General features: G+C 40.6%; 2 protein-coding genes across 2 annotated transcripts in view; one reads left to right on the plus strand and one right to left on the minus strand.

Moving 5' to 3' along the window:
* The window catches only part of LOC308317460 (uncharacterized protein), a 31,022-nt gene extending 26,029 nt beyond the window's left edge, over positions 1 to 4,993 (plus strand). Inside the window, exons 6-7 of the mRNA XM_080766470.1 lie at positions 3,113 to 3,355; positions 3,942 to 4,993. Coding sequence (XP_080622596.1) covers positions 3,113 to 3,355; positions 3,942 to 4,511 — 813 coding nt within the window. The 3' untranslated portion in view covers positions 4,512 to 4,993. The remainder of the gene's footprint in view (positions 1 to 3,112; positions 3,356 to 3,941) is intronic.
* Positions 4,994 to 5,620: 627 nt separating this feature from the next.
* Positions 5,621 to 21,680, minus strand: part of chfr (checkpoint with forkhead and ring finger domains, E3 ubiquitin protein ligase) — a 29,501-nt gene continuing 13,441 nt past the window's right edge. The window contains exons 9-18 of the mRNA XM_080766471.1: positions 19,971 to 20,125; positions 18,466 to 18,628; positions 17,176 to 17,423; positions 15,967 to 16,089; positions 15,476 to 15,559; positions 14,656 to 14,726; positions 14,261 to 14,348; positions 13,640 to 13,747; positions 12,391 to 12,463; positions 5,621 to 10,736 (exon numbers count right to left, since the gene is read on the minus strand). Of these exons, the coding sequence (XP_080622597.1) occupies positions 10,694 to 10,736; positions 12,391 to 12,463; positions 13,640 to 13,747; positions 14,261 to 14,348; positions 14,656 to 14,726; positions 15,476 to 15,559; positions 15,967 to 16,089; positions 17,176 to 17,423; positions 18,466 to 18,628; positions 19,971 to 20,125 (1,156 nt within the window). The 3' untranslated portion in view covers positions 5,621 to 10,693. The remainder of the gene's footprint in view (positions 10,737 to 12,390; positions 12,464 to 13,639; positions 13,748 to 14,260; positions 14,349 to 14,655; positions 14,727 to 15,475; positions 15,560 to 15,966; positions 16,090 to 17,175; positions 17,424 to 18,465; positions 18,629 to 19,970; positions 20,126 to 21,680) is intronic.

Here is a 21,680-nt window from a genome sequence, read left to right on the forward strand (position 1 = left end):
ATCTGGCCTCTCTTGCTCGCGCGCTCCATTTTGGATGGATGCAACGTCTAAACCCTAACACCTCCTCTGATCAACAGCAGGTGATATGACCCTAATTTGGCCCTCACACCTTAAACATGTCACTTAAAATTAGTATGGAGACCGATACCTGATTTATACTACTTTGCTAGTGTGCCATGTCACACTAGCAAAAATGAAAATAGCATTCTTGAGCTTGTACTGTACTGTAGATCTGCTATTGTCAGTGTGCGTGTGCGACACTGACACAACCAAGTGTGAAAGCTGCTCTGGGATATGTGAACCATATATACGCCAATGTTTTAAGTCCTGGCTTGGTTGAAAGAGACTTAGCTTTTCCATCATGGAAGTTCTGTATTTCAACCATACAGTAATTTAAGGAGGAGAGGAATTAACTATACAATACAATATCTATATGGGCATATCGGTCGGATCGGCAGTTCGCCAATCCGCTTATATATATATATATATATATATATATATATATATAATAATATACAATGTAAAATATTAATATGAATGAAAGCATTCTACAGCATGAATGAAGCTGGTTGCATGAGCCACACACTCACAAGATGACTGGCTCTGTGACTTAAACTAATCAGCACAGCTGGCACAGGAATAATTTAGGTTGGAGTAGGAATTAGGAAAGCATTGCTTGATGGATTATCTTTCTCTCTCTTTTGGTCAGCTATCCTCACTTGTAATATTCTCCAAGGACAGTAGACTTGTTAGAAAGGAGTGAGAAATGAACTGTTTTCAGTGCCAATACCGATATCAAGTACTGAACGTTTAGGTTGCCAAATATAGCACCAATATCTTGTGATGAAGGGTGCAGATTCTATCAGTGTTTTCTGACCCGTCTGAAGTGAGTGGTGCTGTACTGTACAAGCCCTCATCCCTGGCCTGTGTGTCTGTGTGTTAGGCTGTGCAACAGTGACACTTGGTGGTGAACAAACGCTATTTTCGTGCTCCGACACAGCCAGAGACACAGGGACAGACCCAGGGACCCAGCCACACATAGCTGTCTATAGGAGTGGTTGCACCACTCAAAAATACTACATTCAAGCTGTTTGTTGTGATATGGACCACCATTTCAATAACTGTGCATCCCTAGTTTTGGAATGAAGAGGCATTGCTTTTTCATATTCAGTGTTTGCCTTTTTAGAATGGACAAAATTATATATATTTTTTTAATACAGATTGAGATCATATCGGTTATTATATCAGTTTATATTGGTAATTGGCCTTAACAGCAATTAACTAGAACTTATTGTTCCCGAAGAAACAATGTGGGCTTTGTATGTGCCTCCGATGCGAGTGACTAATTATCCTACCAGTTGCCGTGTGCTCCCCCGTGCCCACCCGCCTCCCCATTCTCGACAAGATGACAGCGCGAGCTGCGACCAGAGAGAAAAGAAAATGAATCCGCAGCATGACAGCCTGCAGGCAACGCTGAAGCGGCACAACAAGCGCTAAATAATATAGATAATAATAATATAGATATAGGTCCAGTGCTTGATGTGTTTGAAAAGCGTTTTACTATTAGTATAGCGCCATCGCTCAAGTTTCTCTCTATGGAGAATAACATGGGGTCATCTTAAATCGTCTCATATAAGAATTGTGGGCCAAAAGTAAGCCATTCAGTCATTCATATTTGATAGTGTCGTGTGGTCGCGACCAGAGGAGCGGGTGGGCGCCGGGGAGCCCACGGCACGGGAATTAGTCAAAAATGGTATCGATATTAACGCCTTAGGATGAATATGCTCGTCCTCCGCACCTCACGTAATTATTTAATAGGATGAGTATATATCCGTATACCCGTCCTTAGCATCAAATGTGTTCAGAGTCTGGTCTCTGTGTTGTTGCACCGAGCCCACAATTATATCAATATCGTACATCCCTAGTGCAGGCGCTAAAGAACTAGACCATGTAGTGCAGGGATACTCAAATAGATTTACCTGTGGGCCACATTACAAAAATGGCAAGGGGCCAGGGGCCAGTAGATAAAATTACGACATTAATGATACTTCCGCATTTCCGCAATTTCCGCAATTACCATTTCCGCAATTTCCGCAATTACAATTTCCGCAATTTCCATTTCCAACTATTAATGGCAGCTGGGTTTCATCATTCAAATAAAATAGAATTCTGTCCGTTTAGCTATAAAATTATGTCAGGGAATAGGGATACACAGTAGGCTATATGTCTTTCATTTGCATTGCATCTCCCCCCCAAGCTTTTATTTTCGTTCGAGTAATAGTACAACTCTAATAGTATTACTTATAATAATAATGTAATTTTCCAGATTCTTTTTTCTTCTTTTTTTTAGATTTTCATTGGTGGGCCAGTCATAATGGCCTGAGGTTGAGTATCACTGATGTAGTGTACTATGCACTCTGCATTTGTGTCTGGGATATGTGAATATCTAATACCTCTGAACATTGTACTATGATGGTATGACATGCAATTTCTTGATTAATCAAAGAGCAAAGTGTATCTGTTTAATTAGCCTATGGATGGAGGTAATAGCATAATGCAACCTCTGATGAGCCAAGTCATTTTAATATTTTATTACACAAATGATTTAACCTCAGTCTGAATCATATAGTGAACATTTGCTGTGCAGTTTTACCCAGTTTATTTCCTATAGAGTTACACACTTGTGGGAGTGGCTCATAACTTGACTGACACCACTACGCGTATTCAGGGCGGAGTCACCACCCCCGGGGGAAGTTGTGATTTGCTGCATTTAGCCAAAACAATATTGCGCAGAGTAGCGATTATCAAACGTATTTGCAATGCCATACGTTGAATGATCTGTTGCCCGTGGACAAGGCACGTTACCTCCGCAAGTTAGATATTATCAGCTTTGTTTTTCCTTAGACAAACATTAAAAAACCCCATTGACAATGGACAGTTTGTTTGTTTTGTCACTAACACAAACATTAAATGCCATTAACAATGAACAGAGTTTAATGTTTGTTTTGTCTGTGTTTGTTTTGTCCTTGCTGTTGTAAGATGATAAGAGCGCCCCTCACTTCACATGGGTGTGATTTTTATTAATCAATCTGTGTGTTCTGTATGGACCAAGCAACGGGAACGGTTCTTACACCACAGTGACACCGGCACTGGCCCAGTGAGCGACTGGCCCTACCCAGACCACGACACCGCCTCTTCTACAGGGACAAGGTCCTCCAAGGATGGCAGCTGTGCCCAAAGACCAAGAGCCTGGAGCGTACGCACCTTCCAAGACTTTCTGCCTCCTCTCCCACAGCTCCATAAGAAGTGGTGCAGCTGGAACTCCACCAGCCCATTCACCAAGCTGGTGGACAGCGTAAGAAGTATTACCTGTTCATGTGTCTCTCTCTCTCTCTCTCTCTCTCTTTACGGCAGTGGGTCCCAAACCTTTCAGATCGAGACCCAAAAGAGAGATCAGATGTTTGCCCAGGACCCAAACTAGTGAAAATAGAAGATCTACAAGCTCACAACACCGGCTATTTCTACTTCTACATTTGTTTTCTAATTTATGGAATTTCTTAGATTTTTCTTTTATTTCCTCATGACATTACTGAAAAGAATGATGAAAAATGTTGCATTCTTTTTGGGGAATACTTTTAGAAAATGTTTTGAAATAATTGAGCAGTTGAGACGAATAACAGTCTAAATCCATAGTAATTATCCATAATGTATAAATGATGGATTACGCTTCGGGGGGGGGGACGACGACGACGACGACGACTTAGGAAACCAAAAATAAAGGGACCCATAAATATTTGACTGTGTGTGACTGACAATTGGGTCCTAACCCAATGTTTGGCACAATATCTCCTATTTCAAATTATCTGGAGTTTCTCACTATTACATCAAATATTTTACTATCTGCCATATTTCAGAGCATAAAACATCCTGTGTCATTCTAGGCTCCATCCAGCCTTGCAGCCAACATTCAAGGAGACACCAGAAGGGTGTTTTCTGATGTCCACCTCGAGGCTGATCCCAGCACAGTCTCAGACTCTGCTGTTAGCAATGCCTCATACCCCCTGACCCAGCCTGCACACAGGCAGCGCCGCCTCAACTCCACCAGCAACCTGCGACGCACTCGATTCACAGGTACCTGCTTCGGCCTTCTCTCTGGGGCTGCCGAGTCCAGCTCTGGAGGTCCCCACACCATGGCCTCGCCGTCCCTCAGCACTACATCAGCTTTGTCTTCCAATCCCTCCAGTCAGCTTCAGGGGGAGGGCTCCCTCTTGGCTGGGAAGCGACGTGATTTCCCATCTGACTGTGATCATGTCAGCGTACAGGTATTTGCCATCTCCGAAGAGGAGGACCGACAGCCTCTGGTCCTGGCTGAGCACATCGGGCCGGCCTCCTCCACCGCCATGCTGAATGGACTGGTCAGGGGCGTGTATGAGGGGAAAGGTCTCGTCGTGGGAAGCACTGGACTGGGCTCCCAGAGCCAGGCCAACGGGCCCCTGCCCCAGAGGGCCTGATCAGAGTGGAGGCCATGGGAGAGTCAGACATCGGGAGGATCAAGTACTCCTCTGCCTTCCCACTCTTCTAACGCTACCAGCGATGAGTCAAAGCCTGCCTTTGTGCACAGCACTGTCAATGACGCCTACTATTTCCTCAGCCAATCAGCCTAGCCGTGCAACTTGTCTGGAAAGGACTGAGCATTGGGACTCTTTGGCGGGGCTTTTAAGCCTTTATGAACTCAAGTTAGTGCCACTTTGTCAAACAAATATCACAGTTACGCTTGATTTCTGAAATCACCTTTTTTATGAAATTACATGTATAGCTTTCCATTGGCAAATGTTCTTGTCCTCACTGTAGTCACTGTATTTTTTATAACATGCGAGATGAGATTTATTCAAACAAAGGTATATCATGCTGCTTACTATGCCAAGGCATTGACTGCTCTGGTATTGTGTTAGAAGAAAATATTGTGTAAAAAAAAAAAAAAAACTATTGTAAAGTAAATACGCCTACATGACTCCCCAACACGAGCACTTTTTTGTGAACCGGTTTGGTACATTTCAATGAGCTGTGAGGTCCCAACATGTGCACTTCGCCATTCAATAGCTCATTATTTGGATTTTGTGATCCCCTGTGCCAACTTACTTATACTATTACTAAATACCTGAGAAAGTGTTTCAGAGCATAGATTGATTTCAATGCTGTGATAATGTATTCCTGAAGCCAATAACTGGATTATAAAAGGGAATTGATCATCGTATAAAAGCATTTACTAATATACAGTAGTATAAAAAGAGTAGTGATCACTATTAATGAGTCAACTTGTTGGTAATAAAGACTGTCTTCAATGCTTTTGATTGTTGATTTTAAGTAATGACAGTATTGAACCATATTGTTGAAAATAAAGAATGTTGATGCAAAAGCAGTTCTGAAGGTTGAGGAATTTTAAAACAGTTTTAAACTCGCATAAATTCCAGGAAATAATAATGAACTTCCTACCCCACTATCAGACACTGATGCACATCACCTGAACACACTAAAAGCAGGGCAATAATTTACACAGACTAAGCTATATCAATCTTTTATTAGTGCACGTAAACAGGCATGTTAAAACCATATGCATTTAGAAGCCATTTTAGCATGGCTAATACAGTTTACAGGAACATGGCATCGAACCAGTGGCCAAGTCAATTCCTTCAAAAAGTCTGCATTTCTACATTGTCTCTAATGCTATTAGACAAACTATTAAAAGTTGATTTGAGTGACTATTGCTCAAATAGTGCAGTGCATAAACCATGCTTTCCCCAGACAATGAGTAAAGACTTGGGAGTCCTGCGAGAGCTGTGCCCTGCCTTGAATTACGGTCAATTTGCGTGCCCATTCTTTCCACGACTCGAAATCTATGGAACAAAGTTCAGATCAGATTGTTCTCCGTCTTCCTCAAGGAGCTATGATAATGAGGTAGAATTTCAGACTACTGTTATAGGAGCAGAGCTCAGTCCAGATTTTCTCACACAAAAGTGAGTAAATATTTGCTCCCAGGATGCGGTGTATTTCCACCATGGGCGGGGCAGGGGAAGAATGCAATGAACCCCTTTCCAAAGCCTCCTAACACCCATTCCTGATCGGGCGGCTTGGGGACTGCTGTTGGCTTACGGTGCCCAGATCTCCTCCTGTAGGGAGTAATTAAAACTCAGCTGCTTGGAAGTAAAGGGGAGGGAGAAGGCAATGAGAGGAAGGGGGAGGGAGAAGGCAATGAGAGGAAGGGGGCAGAGCAAAAGCTGCTGGGCTTGTGTTGATGAAGGCCTGAGCTGCTAAGGAATGCCAGTGTGAACCCACCACGAACTGGGGGGGTGGGGGGACGACGACACTACCACCTCAGCTAGCCAACACCACAAATTAACTCAGGAGCTCACGCTGAGGGACAGGAAAGAAGTGCCCATTCTTAGCCCCCACTACCGCACTCTACTAACTTCACCTTGCCTCACCCTTACACCCCACCTCTTCTTTTACCCGCCACCCCAGAAAGAAATCAGGTCGTGATTATTTCCACAAGCAGCTGGGATACAGGCTTTAGGAGCTCCATTTCTAAAATGCTATATTATCCCTTTTTGAGAGGCGGTATAAAAATTACCTCAAGTCTCATAACATTTTTCTGAAGTTGAGGGGAGTCAGGGGACCCTGTCTTATCAAGTAAGGACTTGGGTTACCTTCTACCCTTTTGTTACAATACCATCAATTCCTCCACCCACAAAGATGGATCTAATTACGGAATTAAACTCTTTGCATTCCGTTCGAGTATAAGGTTCACATATACTGCAAAAGGATCATTAATTGTTGACACACAGTAAAACAAACCTCTACCGTGCTTTTTACAAAAAATATATCATATTAGGATGCAGAATGGTATGTGAGCCGAGTTATGTCCAAATGCCCTCATTGTATATAAACACACATCTAGCAAACAATTTAGACATCTTGATCTTAACTACAACTTCCCCATCTGAAAATAATTACGTAATGACTCAAGAAAATCAAGATATTTAAAAAGCCTTACTATAACATGACATGTGGTACATATACAGCTATACAAAATGTACTACATCCCATGTAAGACATCTTTGTTCCGTGATTTTTTCCAATCCCAACAGCTATCATAGACTTGCACACAACACATTCCAGTATCTACCTGCTTTCATGAATAATTTACTAGGAAGCACCATTTTATTGTAAATATCCTTTTCCACCCCTCATAAAGTAAAGTATATTTAAAACATCTTGCCATTCTAGCTAGCCTAAAATAATCTACAAACAATAGGCATAAGTCCAAATCAGCAGGACACAGATTTACTAAAATGTTTGAGGTATGAACACCGAACACCGACACGTGGAAAAAACACCAGCTAACATCACCCAGTAGAATAGTTATACAAGACCCATGGAAAATGTTTTTATTTGAGCCCTGACAAAATCCATCAAAATTGTTGCATTTACCAATACCTCCAATATCCAGTACAGTGTTTCTCAACCAGTGGATAGGAACTCAGAAGTGGGTCACAAGACATTCCCACAGGGTCACAGACTAATCCTGCGTTCATGTAGTGTCGGGTATATAATATGAACCAAGTTTCCAGGAAATGACACAAACGGCCTTACAAATTAGATCAACTGTGTCAGAAAGACAGAGTAATCTTTGTGACAATACAAACAATGCAGATAAGGAGCCGGCATCAGCTTTTAAAATCTCCATCTAGGCATGTAACGATATATCATATATTGATATAAACTGGTGACAATTTATATTGATTTAAGAAAAACATGTATCGCGATCCAAACAGCAAATTTGCAATCCGGCTAAACTCCCTTTTTTGTTCAGCAGCCTAGCTGTCATGTGTTGATGCATAGTGACGGCCCGAGGTAGAAAAAACACTGGTTGAAGAAGGCGTTGATGCAGACTGCATTGCACAAACAGATGGACAAATAAACAGTATTGTATTTGTAAAAGAATAAAATATTGGATTTGTGCAAGAGAAATCCTTTTAAGAATCCTTCAATTGTGTGGAAAAGAAATGTTTAAAAAAAGAAATGTGAAAAATCATATTGTACCTAACATCATGATTTGAATCGTATTGTGAGTTGAGTGAATCGTTACATGCCTATCTCCATCTATTTCTCTCATCCTGCAAACAACCACTAGCATGTTGGACCAACGCATGTTGGGAGCGACAGGTGATTTCCGCATGTCGGATCTTTGGTGTGCACCCCCAAAACAGTCACTTAAACCTCTAACAGAGTTCACATAGTGTACCATAGGATTTAGGATTTATGCAGAAAAGTGTGGTCCCCAGTTATCCTTTTAGCCGTCTGTGCCGTTTGCATTTTTTACTAATAAAGTATTCAATCAATTGATCAACCACTTGAGCCCAAGCATCCCTATTCCAGATCTACAAGCTCAGTCACAACAGATGTTTTGAGCTTGTAGATTGGCTATTTTCAAGACATTTTGCCACAGTTGGAAGTCCAGAGGACCATATGAACTCAGTATAAGAGCAATTTACACAAGGACACACTGGGTCATGTACTTCACCTAGAGGGTAAAATGTGGGTCCTACTCCTAAGCAAAACTTGTGAAGAACCAGCACTACTTAAAAATAAAACAAACTCACTCAAACATAGAAATACCCCTGAACATAATTTTATCTTAGAACACCATTATTTACTTTATCATATTGGCACATAAGAATTCCTGAACTGGAGTTTCAGCAAGACAACCTGCCATTGCAAAACAACCATTCCTTGCAGTCTACGGAACTACAAGAATCATCAGATCAGCTGAAAATCAACACATTCACCCAATAATTGCCTCCTAATAAGAGCCTAGTTCAGTTGCCTCATACTACAGTATGCTCTTTAAACAAAACCGTACATTTTAACAGCCCTGGCCCTTACTACCACTACTGGGGTCTGAGAAAGTGACTCTTTTTAATGCGCTACTCTAATCAGCTTGCAGTTGATTATCCCGAGCAAAGCATACAAGCGAGGGCCTCCCATGCCCTCAGATAGGACTGCAGCCATTTCAACACATTACTCTGATCCCCTTCTCACAGATACAAAATCCTACACAACTATCACATGGGATTGCCTGTCTATATCCTATTATGTTTGTTTTGAGCTTAACATGGATTTTCTTCCCTCGTCTCGGAAAGCTTATGTCCCTCTAGCCACCACCGATTAAACGGGTGTACTCCATAAAAGGTCAAGACATCCACTTCCTGGTTAACAGATTGTTTTCAGTGAGCAATACTGGTGATGGAAGCAGCTTGTGTCTTCGGAAATAATATGGAGTTACTGCTCTTCAATTGCAAACATCCTCCAAAAAAATAATGTATAAATGCATAGAAAAGAGATGTGCTTGAACTTATTTGTCCTAAGGAATATGTCTATTGTAGGAAGCCCTAGGTCTAAATCAAAAATTCAAATACAATTATTACATCACAAGTACAATAGAATTACTAGATTGTTAATTTTCATAATCTCAACTACTCAGGCACAGGAAGACAGAAAAGTATATAAAAACAACTCAGTAGCATGTCTTTCAATACACATAATATGGCCATAGTCCATACCGATTGCTTTTCTCGCTTCGACAAGTTTTGATTTTAAACTTAGTTGTTGGTTATGGTTATGGTGTTTAAATGAAAAAGGTTCTAACATAAATTCCTGTAGAAACATGGTTTAATAGGCCACTTCTTAGCCAAAAAATAATCCCTTAAAAATTATTTGCTGTGATACCTGCCAAGGTGAGGTACAGTGCACAAAAATATATCCATGCCACTGCTAAAACAGACTAGCCTTTGGCGACTGATGGCTGGTGTTAATTCCCCACACCTGGTCTCAATCATGAGCAGCTTTAACTGTTTAGGGTCCATAGCATTAGTTGACATGCTCCAAATTGTATGCACATTGGTTGTGATTGTAATTGTTGCAACAGGTCAATGCATAACCATTACTTATAGTACAAATCTATTAGATTTAATAAAGAAATAAACTATTTTCTCATTGCTCTGCAGCATATGGACTATGGGAAATACATGTAGGTAGGGCGTTGCACTTTGATTTGTCGGTGCACAGTCCTTGCATTACAGTTAGTCAGAAGAGTGGGTTCAGACATTGACACCAGTTAAACAAGTGCTTAACATATATTTTATAACACTGAAGAAAGTTGGGGGCAAATATGTGTTTGAAACTACATTTGTGAAAAATATTCTTGTCTTTGAGCGTCTTTCCCTTCTTCGAACTACATGAAATATCTCTATTCTCTTCCAATGATTAGTGGGTAATACTGGAGATTTTTAACTGTCTCCTTCAGGCACAGTCACACATGCGCTATATATGCATCAAAAGTGTCAGCTTCCCCATTCACTTCCATTGCATATGACCGGAGGCCAACCAGGAACGAAGTACCATTGTTGACCCACTTGGCAGCTATTTCGCTTGTAGTTCTCTTTCAGTGAGTCAACCACTCAACAACGTGCAAGTCAAAGGAACTACACACTCGAAAACTGACACTTCTGCCCACAGCCTGGAAGACTGACACTTAAGCCTCGGCTTGCGTTGGCTACAAATAAAAATATATGAAGCGTATGTGTAACCGTGCCCAAAAGCTGCAGAGATGCACTGAATGAGTCATCTTGTCCATTCAGCTCTTGAAGCGAGTCTGCTCACATATATGGTTGAATTTCCTGAAATCAAAGTGAAGAAAAGGAAATATTTTAGAGCCTTGCATGTCACAAATTAAATCTCAAAAGCAGCAGACTACCATTATACACTTTTTTTTTTACTGATTTAGAAAGCAATGGCAGGCACTCAAGTTAAGAACATTAAAGGTTTGAAGTGATTATGCTTTTGCACACTACTATATTTTCTCCAAAATGCACACATTGTTTTTGGGATTTCATATTGAAATGCAAGTAGCAGCTTGCCTTCAATACTCCATATGTTTGAGGTTACTGGACCCAGTTGGAGTGTACCTAACCCCGGGGAAAGTAGTATGGAAAACTAAGATGAGAAGCACTTCAGTGCTTTTTTGACAATCACCGCTAGAGGGCACAGTGACAGAGGCGAGCGCTGCCACCATATTGTTGTGAAAACCTGAAAGTCAATTCCCCCCCAACTGACGATGTTGCTGCTGCCCTGTAGCAATGCATTTGTAATTCAAACTTTGATTTTGAATAAATTCCATTCTGAATTTAATTTTACTGTAACACACACACACTGCAAATGAACTGAATGAATGTGTGACATCTGCTTCGATTCATTCATAGGTTACATTTGTGAGTAAATTATTATAGTAGTATGCATATTATTTACAATATTCTTTCATTGTTCAACAGACCATTTCAGTAGAGGCATTAAACATGAGCCCTGCTGCCGTGTGCAGTGTTGTCACAGAATAACCAAATGTGTGTCATCTCTTGGCCTGCCTTAGATAGAGTACAGCAACTTGCAATGGGCTTGGTCTACTCTACAAGATTGGCTACACCACTAAGATACCCATGTACCTGTCTAAATACTTTCTTAATGTCAACTTTTTTTTAACTGTGTGTGTGTGTGTGTATATATATATGATTTTTTTTCTTCATATAAGTGTATATTTGTACATCATTAATGTTCTGATAAATTGAAAATAAAGGACCCTTATGTAAACAAGTATTTTTGTATTGACCTGTACTTTCGTTTTGAAATGCCCATTAGTGCATACTGTGAAATAAAAATGACAATCAATCAAGCGTCTACTTGAGCTCACATAACTAGCTTGCAGGTATATGGAGGAAGCAGAACCAATTGATGCAATGCCTCCCTCTACTGGGGAAATGCTTTAACACCCTGCAACATGCTGAAGGTACCCATTTAAATTAAAATAATGTATTATCTTTTTTTTTTAATGGAGTGTCCCCTAAGAAATTAGACACTGCTCATGGTGGCATGCTGCTGCATGCATGATGCACTTTTGCACTTATAGATTAAGTATTAATAAAGATCACACTTTCACAGTGTGGTGTAGGATCACGTGAGCCAACTACTAGACTAACTATTTATTGATTGAATACTTTAACAGTTTGTTTACAAAGATTGTTCCATCGATTCCATTGTGCATGTTTCTATTGTGGTCCTGTGTATTAAATTCATTAAAAGCATCCGTGTATGTGTATGTATGCATGTATGTATGTGTCTCAAGTTTATTGTGCACACTGCTATTAGGCCAAGGAAGTACCTCCATACATTTCTTTTCACACATTTTATATTTTTTGAATTTCTTGAAACTAAAATTATATAATGCCCAAATAATTATGGAGTGATTATTCACAGACTGGAACAATCTGGAATTGAACTTACGTGGCATGATGTGCCTTCACCTGTGTGCGACAGTTCCGGCCCCAGTAGCAGTCAGGACGAGATGTTACAGATGCTGGCAATAAAACATAAGATCAACTCATTACTCAATTCTAGTCAAAATCTGACAGTGTATGGCTCATTACGACACCTAGGCTATATTACAGCCATGTAAAGGCAAAAACAAATCACCTGAGGTCAAGTAATTCATAGTCGTAAAGGAATTTATGCACCAGACCTCTGGTTGTTGTTTTTTTGGTTTAACCCTGTATATAGGGAATAGTGTTTTTCAAGACTTTTCAATCTTTTTCTTCTTATATTTAAAATACCTGGATATTATTAAATTAAAATGTTAATTTGTATTTTAAAAAGGAAGTACCACATGCTTGCAATGTGGCGAATTCAAATTCAAAACATGACAGATACAGTAATATAGTCACACAACAGCAACTGGTTAGGGCTGCTCTCCTAAATATTTTAGGAGAGCAAAATAAATATCTTCAAAAACAAATGTTTTGAAGATATTTAGAATAGCAACGTATCAAAAATACAGGGTTTCCACACATTTTTCCAATGAAAATTTTAAACTTTGCCAGGATATTTAACCTAATTTCCAGGACTATATAACAAATCAGTCAGAGCAATAATGATTCTCCTGTGTTGCTCATGCACTGCAGCTACAAGGTGTCACGTGACAAAGGAACAGACCTACACGCTAAATACGCATCACGCTGAAGTGAACTGTGAGCTTGTAGATCTGTTCTTTGTCACGCTACTACTACTTTTGTTACATATTTCATGTAAAAATTGATTGGAAATGTTTTTTATTTACAAAATATTTAGGCAAAAAATGCATGTACTGGAAAAGTTATTTCGAATTTCAAAACTTTTCCAGGAATTTCATGACCGTGGGAACCCTGATAAGATCCAGAAGCCTTTTTCAAACATTTTCAAATGGGGGTGGGGTCATCATTGGCACGGAAAAGGTTTGAGAACTACTGATTTAGAGAATGCATTTGTAGAATCGGCCTGTTAAGGTGTCTCCTACCTGGGCCTCAGGACAGTGTTAAGGTGTCTCCTACCTGGGCCTCAGGACAGTGTTAAGGCGTCTCCTACCTGGGCCTCAGGACAGTGTTAAGGCGTCTCCTACCTGGGCCTCAGGACAGTGTTAAGGCGTCTCCTACCTGGGCCTCAGGACAGTGTTAAGGCGTCTCCTACCTGGGCCTCAGGACAGTGTTAAGGTGTCTCCTACCTGGCAAGTCAGACATGGGGATGTTCTGTCTGTATTTGTAGGCCAGTTCCTTGAAGCCCCGCAGGCCACAGCAGAAGCACACGGTGACATTTGCATTAATACGGTAATCTGAAAGATTAGATGAGGTCACAAGTGTAACCGTTTTGAGGGTGCAACAGTTATCGAACAAATCAATTCAATACAAAACTAATACATTTCAATAAAAGAAGCGAATACAAAAAAATAGCACATCTACAATCCAACAACGCATATGATATGAAGCTTTGTGAGCTTCCAGTGGGGATACAGGTTATTTGTACAGGCATAGTAAGTCCCATTGAGGTACTAGATCTCTTTTACAAGGGAGCCCTGTTCAGGGTAGCAGCAATACATATTAACAGAATATAGTAGATAGAGGAAGATACAGTAGTATTAAGTAATATCGATGTCATATCATTTCAAATTGGATATACTCGCCATACCAGTTCACTCCTATTTCGCATCAGTATACCCTATTTCGCATCAGTATACTATACAGCTTTGTCAAATTATAGCGGTTCTCTGTTAAATATCAACAAGTTAAAATGTCACAAGGACTCCTACATGTTTTTATTAAGGAATAAAGATGTGTTACTTTCTTACCAGACAGATAGTAGATTCCTTGCTGTAAGCCCTGCAGGGCCTCCTTGAGCATGTCCTTCCAAGATATCCCTCTGGAAGACAGATAGTTCTACAAGGACAATCATTCGTTTTTTCCCTTATACACAACATCTCTCATACTGTACATACATATCTATATCTATATATATATATATAATGATTACTTAGTTCAGATAGTGGCATTGTTAGCAGCGCTGACTTTAAGCTCTAGCCACGGAGCTCCACATTCTATTGGTAGCCTAATTTTGACAGTGACAGTGTTAGCCTTATCCTCTCTACCCATTATCCTCTCTACCCACTACCCATTATCCTCTCTACCCACTACCCATACAGCTAGACAGGATGACGATAACGACCAGAAAGAAAGTCTGACTCACCCGGAGGATCTCAGACTCGTAGTTATTGCTGTTCAGAACACCATCAAGGCATTTATCAGTTAGATTGAGCTCTGTAAAAGACAATGGATTACTTGCATCATAAAACTGCAAGTATAATCGACATGATTCCACAATCAACGGGACCCTTTATAGCGCATGGGTTCCCAAACTTCAGCCCGCGACCCCAAAACAATGCTGCCATTGACTCGTGACCCCAACGAACCAATTCTGGTCGGAGCGATATGCGGCCGCTAGAGGCGGGATCAACGAGAGACTGATGACATATTGAAGCTTATGCTACAGCATAAATGTAAACACAACCTAACAAGACTACAATTATTATGGCGGTATCAGATTTTTGTCCCGCTGCTTCCGGTTCATGGTTTCTGCTTGACAGAGCCCAGATGCAGGCAGGAGGAGGGAACTTGTGAACTCGATGCTGCTGCAATCTGGCAGAGTCAGGTTATAATACACTAGCCCCCTGGGGGAAAAAATATCTTTTTTTGATGTCCCAAAATACATTTGTGACCCCACCATCAGTGTCCTGTGACCCCATGTGGGGTTGGTTAGGACCCCTACTTTGGGAACCCATGTTATAGAGGTCACCTCCAAAAGCTCTTTAACTTCTGCCCATAGCGTGAGCCACAAACGCAAATAGTTTGTCTGTCGACCGCCTGTCGTACAAAAAATGTCCCCCCACAGGTTCCTCGTGTTCCGACAGCAGCACATGACTGACACAGCCCTGGGTAGACAACCTGGCATGGCATAGAGCTGCGCTGTGTGGCACGCAGTAATTTTGATTGGGGAAACATAGACTTACCGCTAAAAAGGGCCAGGCAACCTTGACAGCCAATCCTCTGGCAGCCCCAGTAGATATGACAGAAGGGCCTCTGGCACAACATACCTACAGACAAAAACATAGAAATGAAGGTAATAACAACTATGTACTGTATGTTTGATCGTCAGTCCATAGACAGAAATATGTATGTTGAATGGATACAGACAGTCAGTCCATAGACAGAAATACATAATGTTGAATGGATACAGACCAATCTGTGCTAGATTTCCTTTGCACGCCGCCAGTAGGTCAAGCATTTAACTGATTATTTTCACACAAACCACTTATCAGTCTTGCCCAAGTTCCACACGGAACTCCAAACTGGTGATATCAATATGACCCATCAAAGATCCACAGGGAAGCTATACACCTTTCCACGTCACTGCCTGCAATGTTGCTACCAGCTGTATTGCATGTGACAATAAGCACATTGAACCACCACACACATTCAGGCCATTGGCCCAGACACTCACATTGCTGAGCAGGGACCTGCAGGCTGCCGAGCTCACCACGTCTGTCTGGCATGGGCTGAAGGCAGCAGGTGCAGATGACGTGGCAGCCCTGAGGAGGACACCTGTACTCCTGAGGAGCCGTTTCTGAGGCAGACGAGAAACAGGATTCAAAATACATTTCATATGCAAAAGGTGGAGGGGAGTAATCTTCCACCTCAAAAGTATGCTCTGAGATGTCGCCGTGCTATAATTCCCCTTGGGAGTGAATAGAGATTTGACCAACATCACCTTTGTCACTGTTGGAATCACAGATGATTGCAATTAACGATTAAATTGTTCTTTTGGCTTTGAACATTGGAACATATAAAAGGATTATATTATATAATTTTTTTTTGTAATGAATTTTGTAACCAATTTTTCACCCCTGTGTCAATTATCTAATGTGATCCTGGGCTCTACACACCCTCCGCCAATTATATTATATTTCTGATGGGCTTTTAGGCTTTGTAAACTAAAATTGCAGATTTTCAAGGGCAGATATCACAAATAAACAATATAAAAAGACATTACTGACACATTGAATAACTTTACACATTCAAAAGAAAACAAAAACTGTGGAAATGGTCTATCTACAAGCTTTTTTATGACTTAACATTTATGACAATTATACAAAAATAATTGCGATTATCTCAAATAAATGTGATCATTATGTAATAATTGTGGCAGGCCTAGTTGCCATGTAGCATGAAGTACGATTTCTATGTCCAACCATATGTGGTTTGTGAGAATTTTGGGGAAACGGAAGTAAAATTGCATGCAGGGTGACTTTATTTTTTTCTTTTCTAATGGCATTTTATTACATTCTACTACAAGCTACTTAAATTAAAGTATTTCAATATTCTAACGTCCCCCTGAATGTGGTCTTCTCTCGGAACTATGAAGTAAACTTCCAAGTACTTTTATTGCTGCTGATTTTAAACAGTTTTTGTATAGTCTTCCATAATTTAAATATTGTAACGCTTACGGTACTTTTGCCGTTACCGAGACCTTTCTATTAATTGTTGGCGTCTTAAATTTGTATTTAATATGAGCCATCGTGTCTTCCATTTTATCTGCCATTTTTCTAAATAGCCTGGACGTTCAAATAAAACTGCAAGAGTAACTGGCAGTAGATAAACTTGCAATAATCATGATGCCGTTTATCCAGCGGGCCTACAACAGGAAACATACCTGCAGTGACCTCGGAAGAGGTTGACGGCTCTTCTCCAGTTACTTTCCCAGGGCTTTCTTCTGGGCCTTGTGTGGCGGCTGTGGCCACCATGGTGGGTGGAATAAGGCCTTGTGTGGCGGCTGTGGCCACCATGGTGGGTGTAAATGAGAGAGCTGGCGGGACAGGGGGACCAACAAGCCAGGGGAACAGCAGCTGATCCCTGTCCTTCCTGTAGCCAGGACACTGTCTGCATATCATAAATTGCTGACTGGGGACAAGACATGCACAGAGATTATCAGCAGAGCTCAATCACTGAAAATGGTGCTTTTGCTTTAGTTGTACAATAAAACGTTTAAATCAATGATGCGAAGCTAGTTCAGGCAGACAACTCAAAAGGATGGTAAATTCCTGGTCAGGGCCAGGCGATCAGTCACATGCCTATACACCATCCGATTGGTGGTGGGCTATTGAAACCACCTGCTGCTGCTTTGTGCTCCACCAACCCCCCCAGCATCCACCTGTTAATTTGGGGTCTATTTCATTCCCCATCAGATCTAGTTGGCAATCATTTATTATCATTCATGCTTACAGGGAATGAATCCAATGGGACAGAGCCGTGAGGCTAAATATGCTTAAATATTGATGCTCTATGAATTTATGCTCAATAAATATATTTATGCAATCCAAGAGTTGTCTGACTGAAATGTAGACACCAAAGTGATCAATTGCTACAGCTGGGTCGTGATTTTATTCTAATGTATTGTTTTACTAAATTCTAGTCAAATACTAGATGTTTTTGTGAATTTAAAAACCACACACTGAAAATCCTGCATATATATTGATAAGAGCTGGTTAATCAATATCATACTGTTAAAATATAAAGAGACTCAACAGTGAGACAATGTAACATTGTCATCAACAGAGCAGTTGGTATTTGTTTTGCTGTTAAATTAAATGAATTTGTCACACAGGTGTGACAAATTCAAAGATTTTGTTATGACCCGGACCGCTGGCCATCTACTTTGTAGATCCATTAACCACTTTATCCCCGTATACATTTTGGCCATTTGACAATAGCCGATCTACAAGCTCACAATGCAATGTCAGCGTATAAATCTGCCATTTTCAAAAGATTTGATACATTATTCTTCACATTGAGTACTATTACATTTGGTACTTTAGTTACATTTTGAAGCAAATACGTTTTTTTCCAAGTACATTTTGTAACGGAGTATTTCTATATTGCAGTATAGATACTTAAGTGAAAAATGTGAATACTTTTACCACCACTGCCAACAGACCGTGTTTACCTGATGTCCGAGGTGTCACTGTCGTTGTCAGAGAGCTCAAAGAGATAGTCAGAGCTCCCCTCCTCATCAGAGAGAGCACGCTCCACCTTCGGCTGCAGCATGTCCTGAGTGATCCTATTCCTGCTGTCCATGCTCTTCTGGTCCTCCTTGCTGCGACTCTTCTCTGTGACCGGACATACACACAGTCAATAATAGCTGAACAGCTGAACAGCATTGGTTTAATTTTACTCTCTCCGCATTACTTAATTTACAAGAAGTCTACACAATTAGAAAATGTAAAATAATTGTTATTTGGATCAATGTTTGCCTGTTATCTCTATCGTGCCACATCAATACAGCATGGAACTGTGGACAAAATCTTATCCAACGATAACAAAATATTATTTTAGTTCTGGTTCTGAGAGGCTAAATCTCATGGTGGTCCGTGGCTCAAATGCCGAATAAATAATACGCCTTTATATTAAAAGGGTTGAAAACCACTGATGTATAACATCAATCCCCCAAAGAATATATTCAATTGGATGTTGGCCAATGTCAAGATAGGTGGCCTAGACTTAAAATTCATAGTGTACAATGTTCATGATATTTATCTCTCTTCCCCTTTGTTTAAAAAAAAGAAAAGAAAATGGAAGCAAGTTTAGTTTTACCATTTGAAACATCCGTGGTATATCTTCACTAATGTGATGTTGTTGTAGCTGTAACCTATTGTAGGGATAACATTAGCCTAACACTGTTGAGCGGTGCTAACCACTCCAACATGTGGCTGCTGCTTTGTTTGTACCATTTTTTAGGCCCCTGTGACATCATGTGGGCCAATACATCATCATTATCATGATAAAAGGCTTTTTGAGGGGCGCTTTCCCAAATTACGTCATAGGCCAGCCAAGTCTATGGACTTTTAATGTTTGTCGAGAGCCTAATTATACATTTCCTGTCCCAGCCAAAGTCTATGAACTTTAATGTTTGTTTAGGGTAAATTATGATGTTTAAGGGTAATGACAACGGGAAATCTTGTTGATATAAATACATGATAAAAATGTGCGTGCGGTAAAATGAGTACACATTACCAACAAGAATATGTATGATGGAATGCCAAGGGTGAGCCAGAAAATAGTAGCCAGGAGAATGAGACTAGCAGGACACTGCCAAAGACACCAAGAGCTGCCAGCCAGCAAATTAGTGCGGTGGGAACCAACATGGCCACCGGTCATAAGGACATCCCACATTAACATATGTGGATATACTCAAGAAAGACACAGGAGCACAAAGAACCAACGAGGCAACGAGCTGGCCAGAACCGGGTTGATTGGATGCGACAATGGGAGTGCTCGTCTGAGGACGACCTAGAGAAAGCCCCTCACTTCACACAAGAGTCTCTTTTTTTAATAAATATCGTCGCAACACGTAAACAAAACACGTCGCAACCCATCGTGAGCTTGTAGATTGTCTATTTGTGCAATGTAGAACTAATAGGGTGGTTAAAGAGTACATAATGTAATACCAACCAGGGTGCTGGATGAGGTAAGCCTCCACCAGGTTGTTGAGGATGTGGTTCTTGCGGATCCTCTCCACAGGGCAGCGGCAGGTGGGGCACAGAGACGAACGCTCCATCCAGCCTGAGTAACAGGCTGCACAGAAGGTATGCATGCAGGGCTGCAGGCTGAGGACAACAGTAGGCCATTACAAAACAAGCACATTCACCTGTATGTGACAGTGATAATAAACTTACTTCACACCCGTGTGAAGTGAGGGGCGCTAATATATTAAAGTCAAACTCATGTCGATTAGAGGATGTAATGGCGATGTAAAACAAACATTAAATTCTCTTTATTGTTAATGGCATTTAATGTTTTTGTTAGGGACAAGATGACGTAAATTTTCCCTTCATTGTCAATGGCATTATTAAAACAAACATTGAACTAAAAACAAACATTAAACCTGTATATAGGCGCCCCTCAAAAAAAAAATCACACCCGTGTGAAGTGAGGGGTGCTAATATATTAAAGTCTAACTCATGTTGATTAGGCGATGTAAAACCAACGGTGCCAACACAAACATTAAACACCATTAACAATAAAGAGACAATAGGACGTAATGAGGCACATTATGACGTAAATCTCCCTTCATTGTCAATGGCTTTTACAAAACAAACATTGAACTAAAGACAAACATTAAACCTGTGTTTAGGAGGTGCTGGCACCCCTCAAAAAACATCACAGCCGTGTGAAGTGAGGGGCGCTCTTATTATCTCATTCATCTCATCATCTCATTTCGGACATTCACATCTTATGTCCAGCTTTTAATGTTTGTGTTTACACAAAATGGCCATCCATTATCAATGGCATTTAATGTTTGCGTTTACACACGCACTAAAAGCTGGACATAGGAGGGCCTAGCACACCTCAAAAAAGAAAAACGTTAATCCATCCATCTTTTAACAGAAAAGCAAGCATGCATAAATGAGAAGAAATGTTGTCTGTGATTATGAAGTGAGATATTTCTATATTCCAGTCATACCAGCATTCTACAAGTGTACTGGGAAATCCATAGTTTTTGCGAACGCAGTGAGCACTTACTATGAGACCTAGCAGATCATGTCTGTCTGTCTGTGTGTCTGTCTGTGTGTGTGTCTGTCTGTCCCGCTATACGTCCAAATATGGAGTGTGTTGCATCAGCAATCACTCAGCTCCATATATGGGCACAAAAGGGGCCAGGTCCACATATGTGACACAGGCCAGCACTTTGGTCCTCAACTCGCCAGAATGAAATGGTCGAAATAAAATTGTTTTTTTTTTTAATGTGATTTTCTTTTTTTTCTTCATATTAACACAGTTTGAATGTTGAAGGTTTTTATTCCAACAGATTGTTCATTTGGGCAAATTAAACATATACATTTATATGTCAAAGTAGGCTTGTTTTTTAACAATGTTTTGGGGCCAGAGAAGCGCAGTTCTGAGATTTGCATGTTGTTTTCGATTGGTCCTGGGATCTCTTTGTCCTGAGGTTTCACGCTCTGGTCACCGCCCATTAGCGTGCTTGTGTGTTTGTAAACACATAATTATTCTACATGGCTATAGTATGGAGGAGCTTTTGGGTTATACTTTACAGGAAAATAAACAAAACCACGTAGCTACTCGCTCAAATACGCTTCCCAGCCGGGAGAATAGACTTCCACCATCACACAACAGGCTAAAAGCAAGCTAGCCTAGTTAGCT

The sequence above is a fragment of the Protomyctophum bolini genome (genome assembly GCF_963924005.1).
Source record: "Protomyctophum bolini genome assembly, chromosome: 6".
Taxonomy (NCBI): Eukaryota; Metazoa; Chordata; class Actinopteri; order Myctophiformes; family Myctophidae; genus Protomyctophum; species Protomyctophum bolini.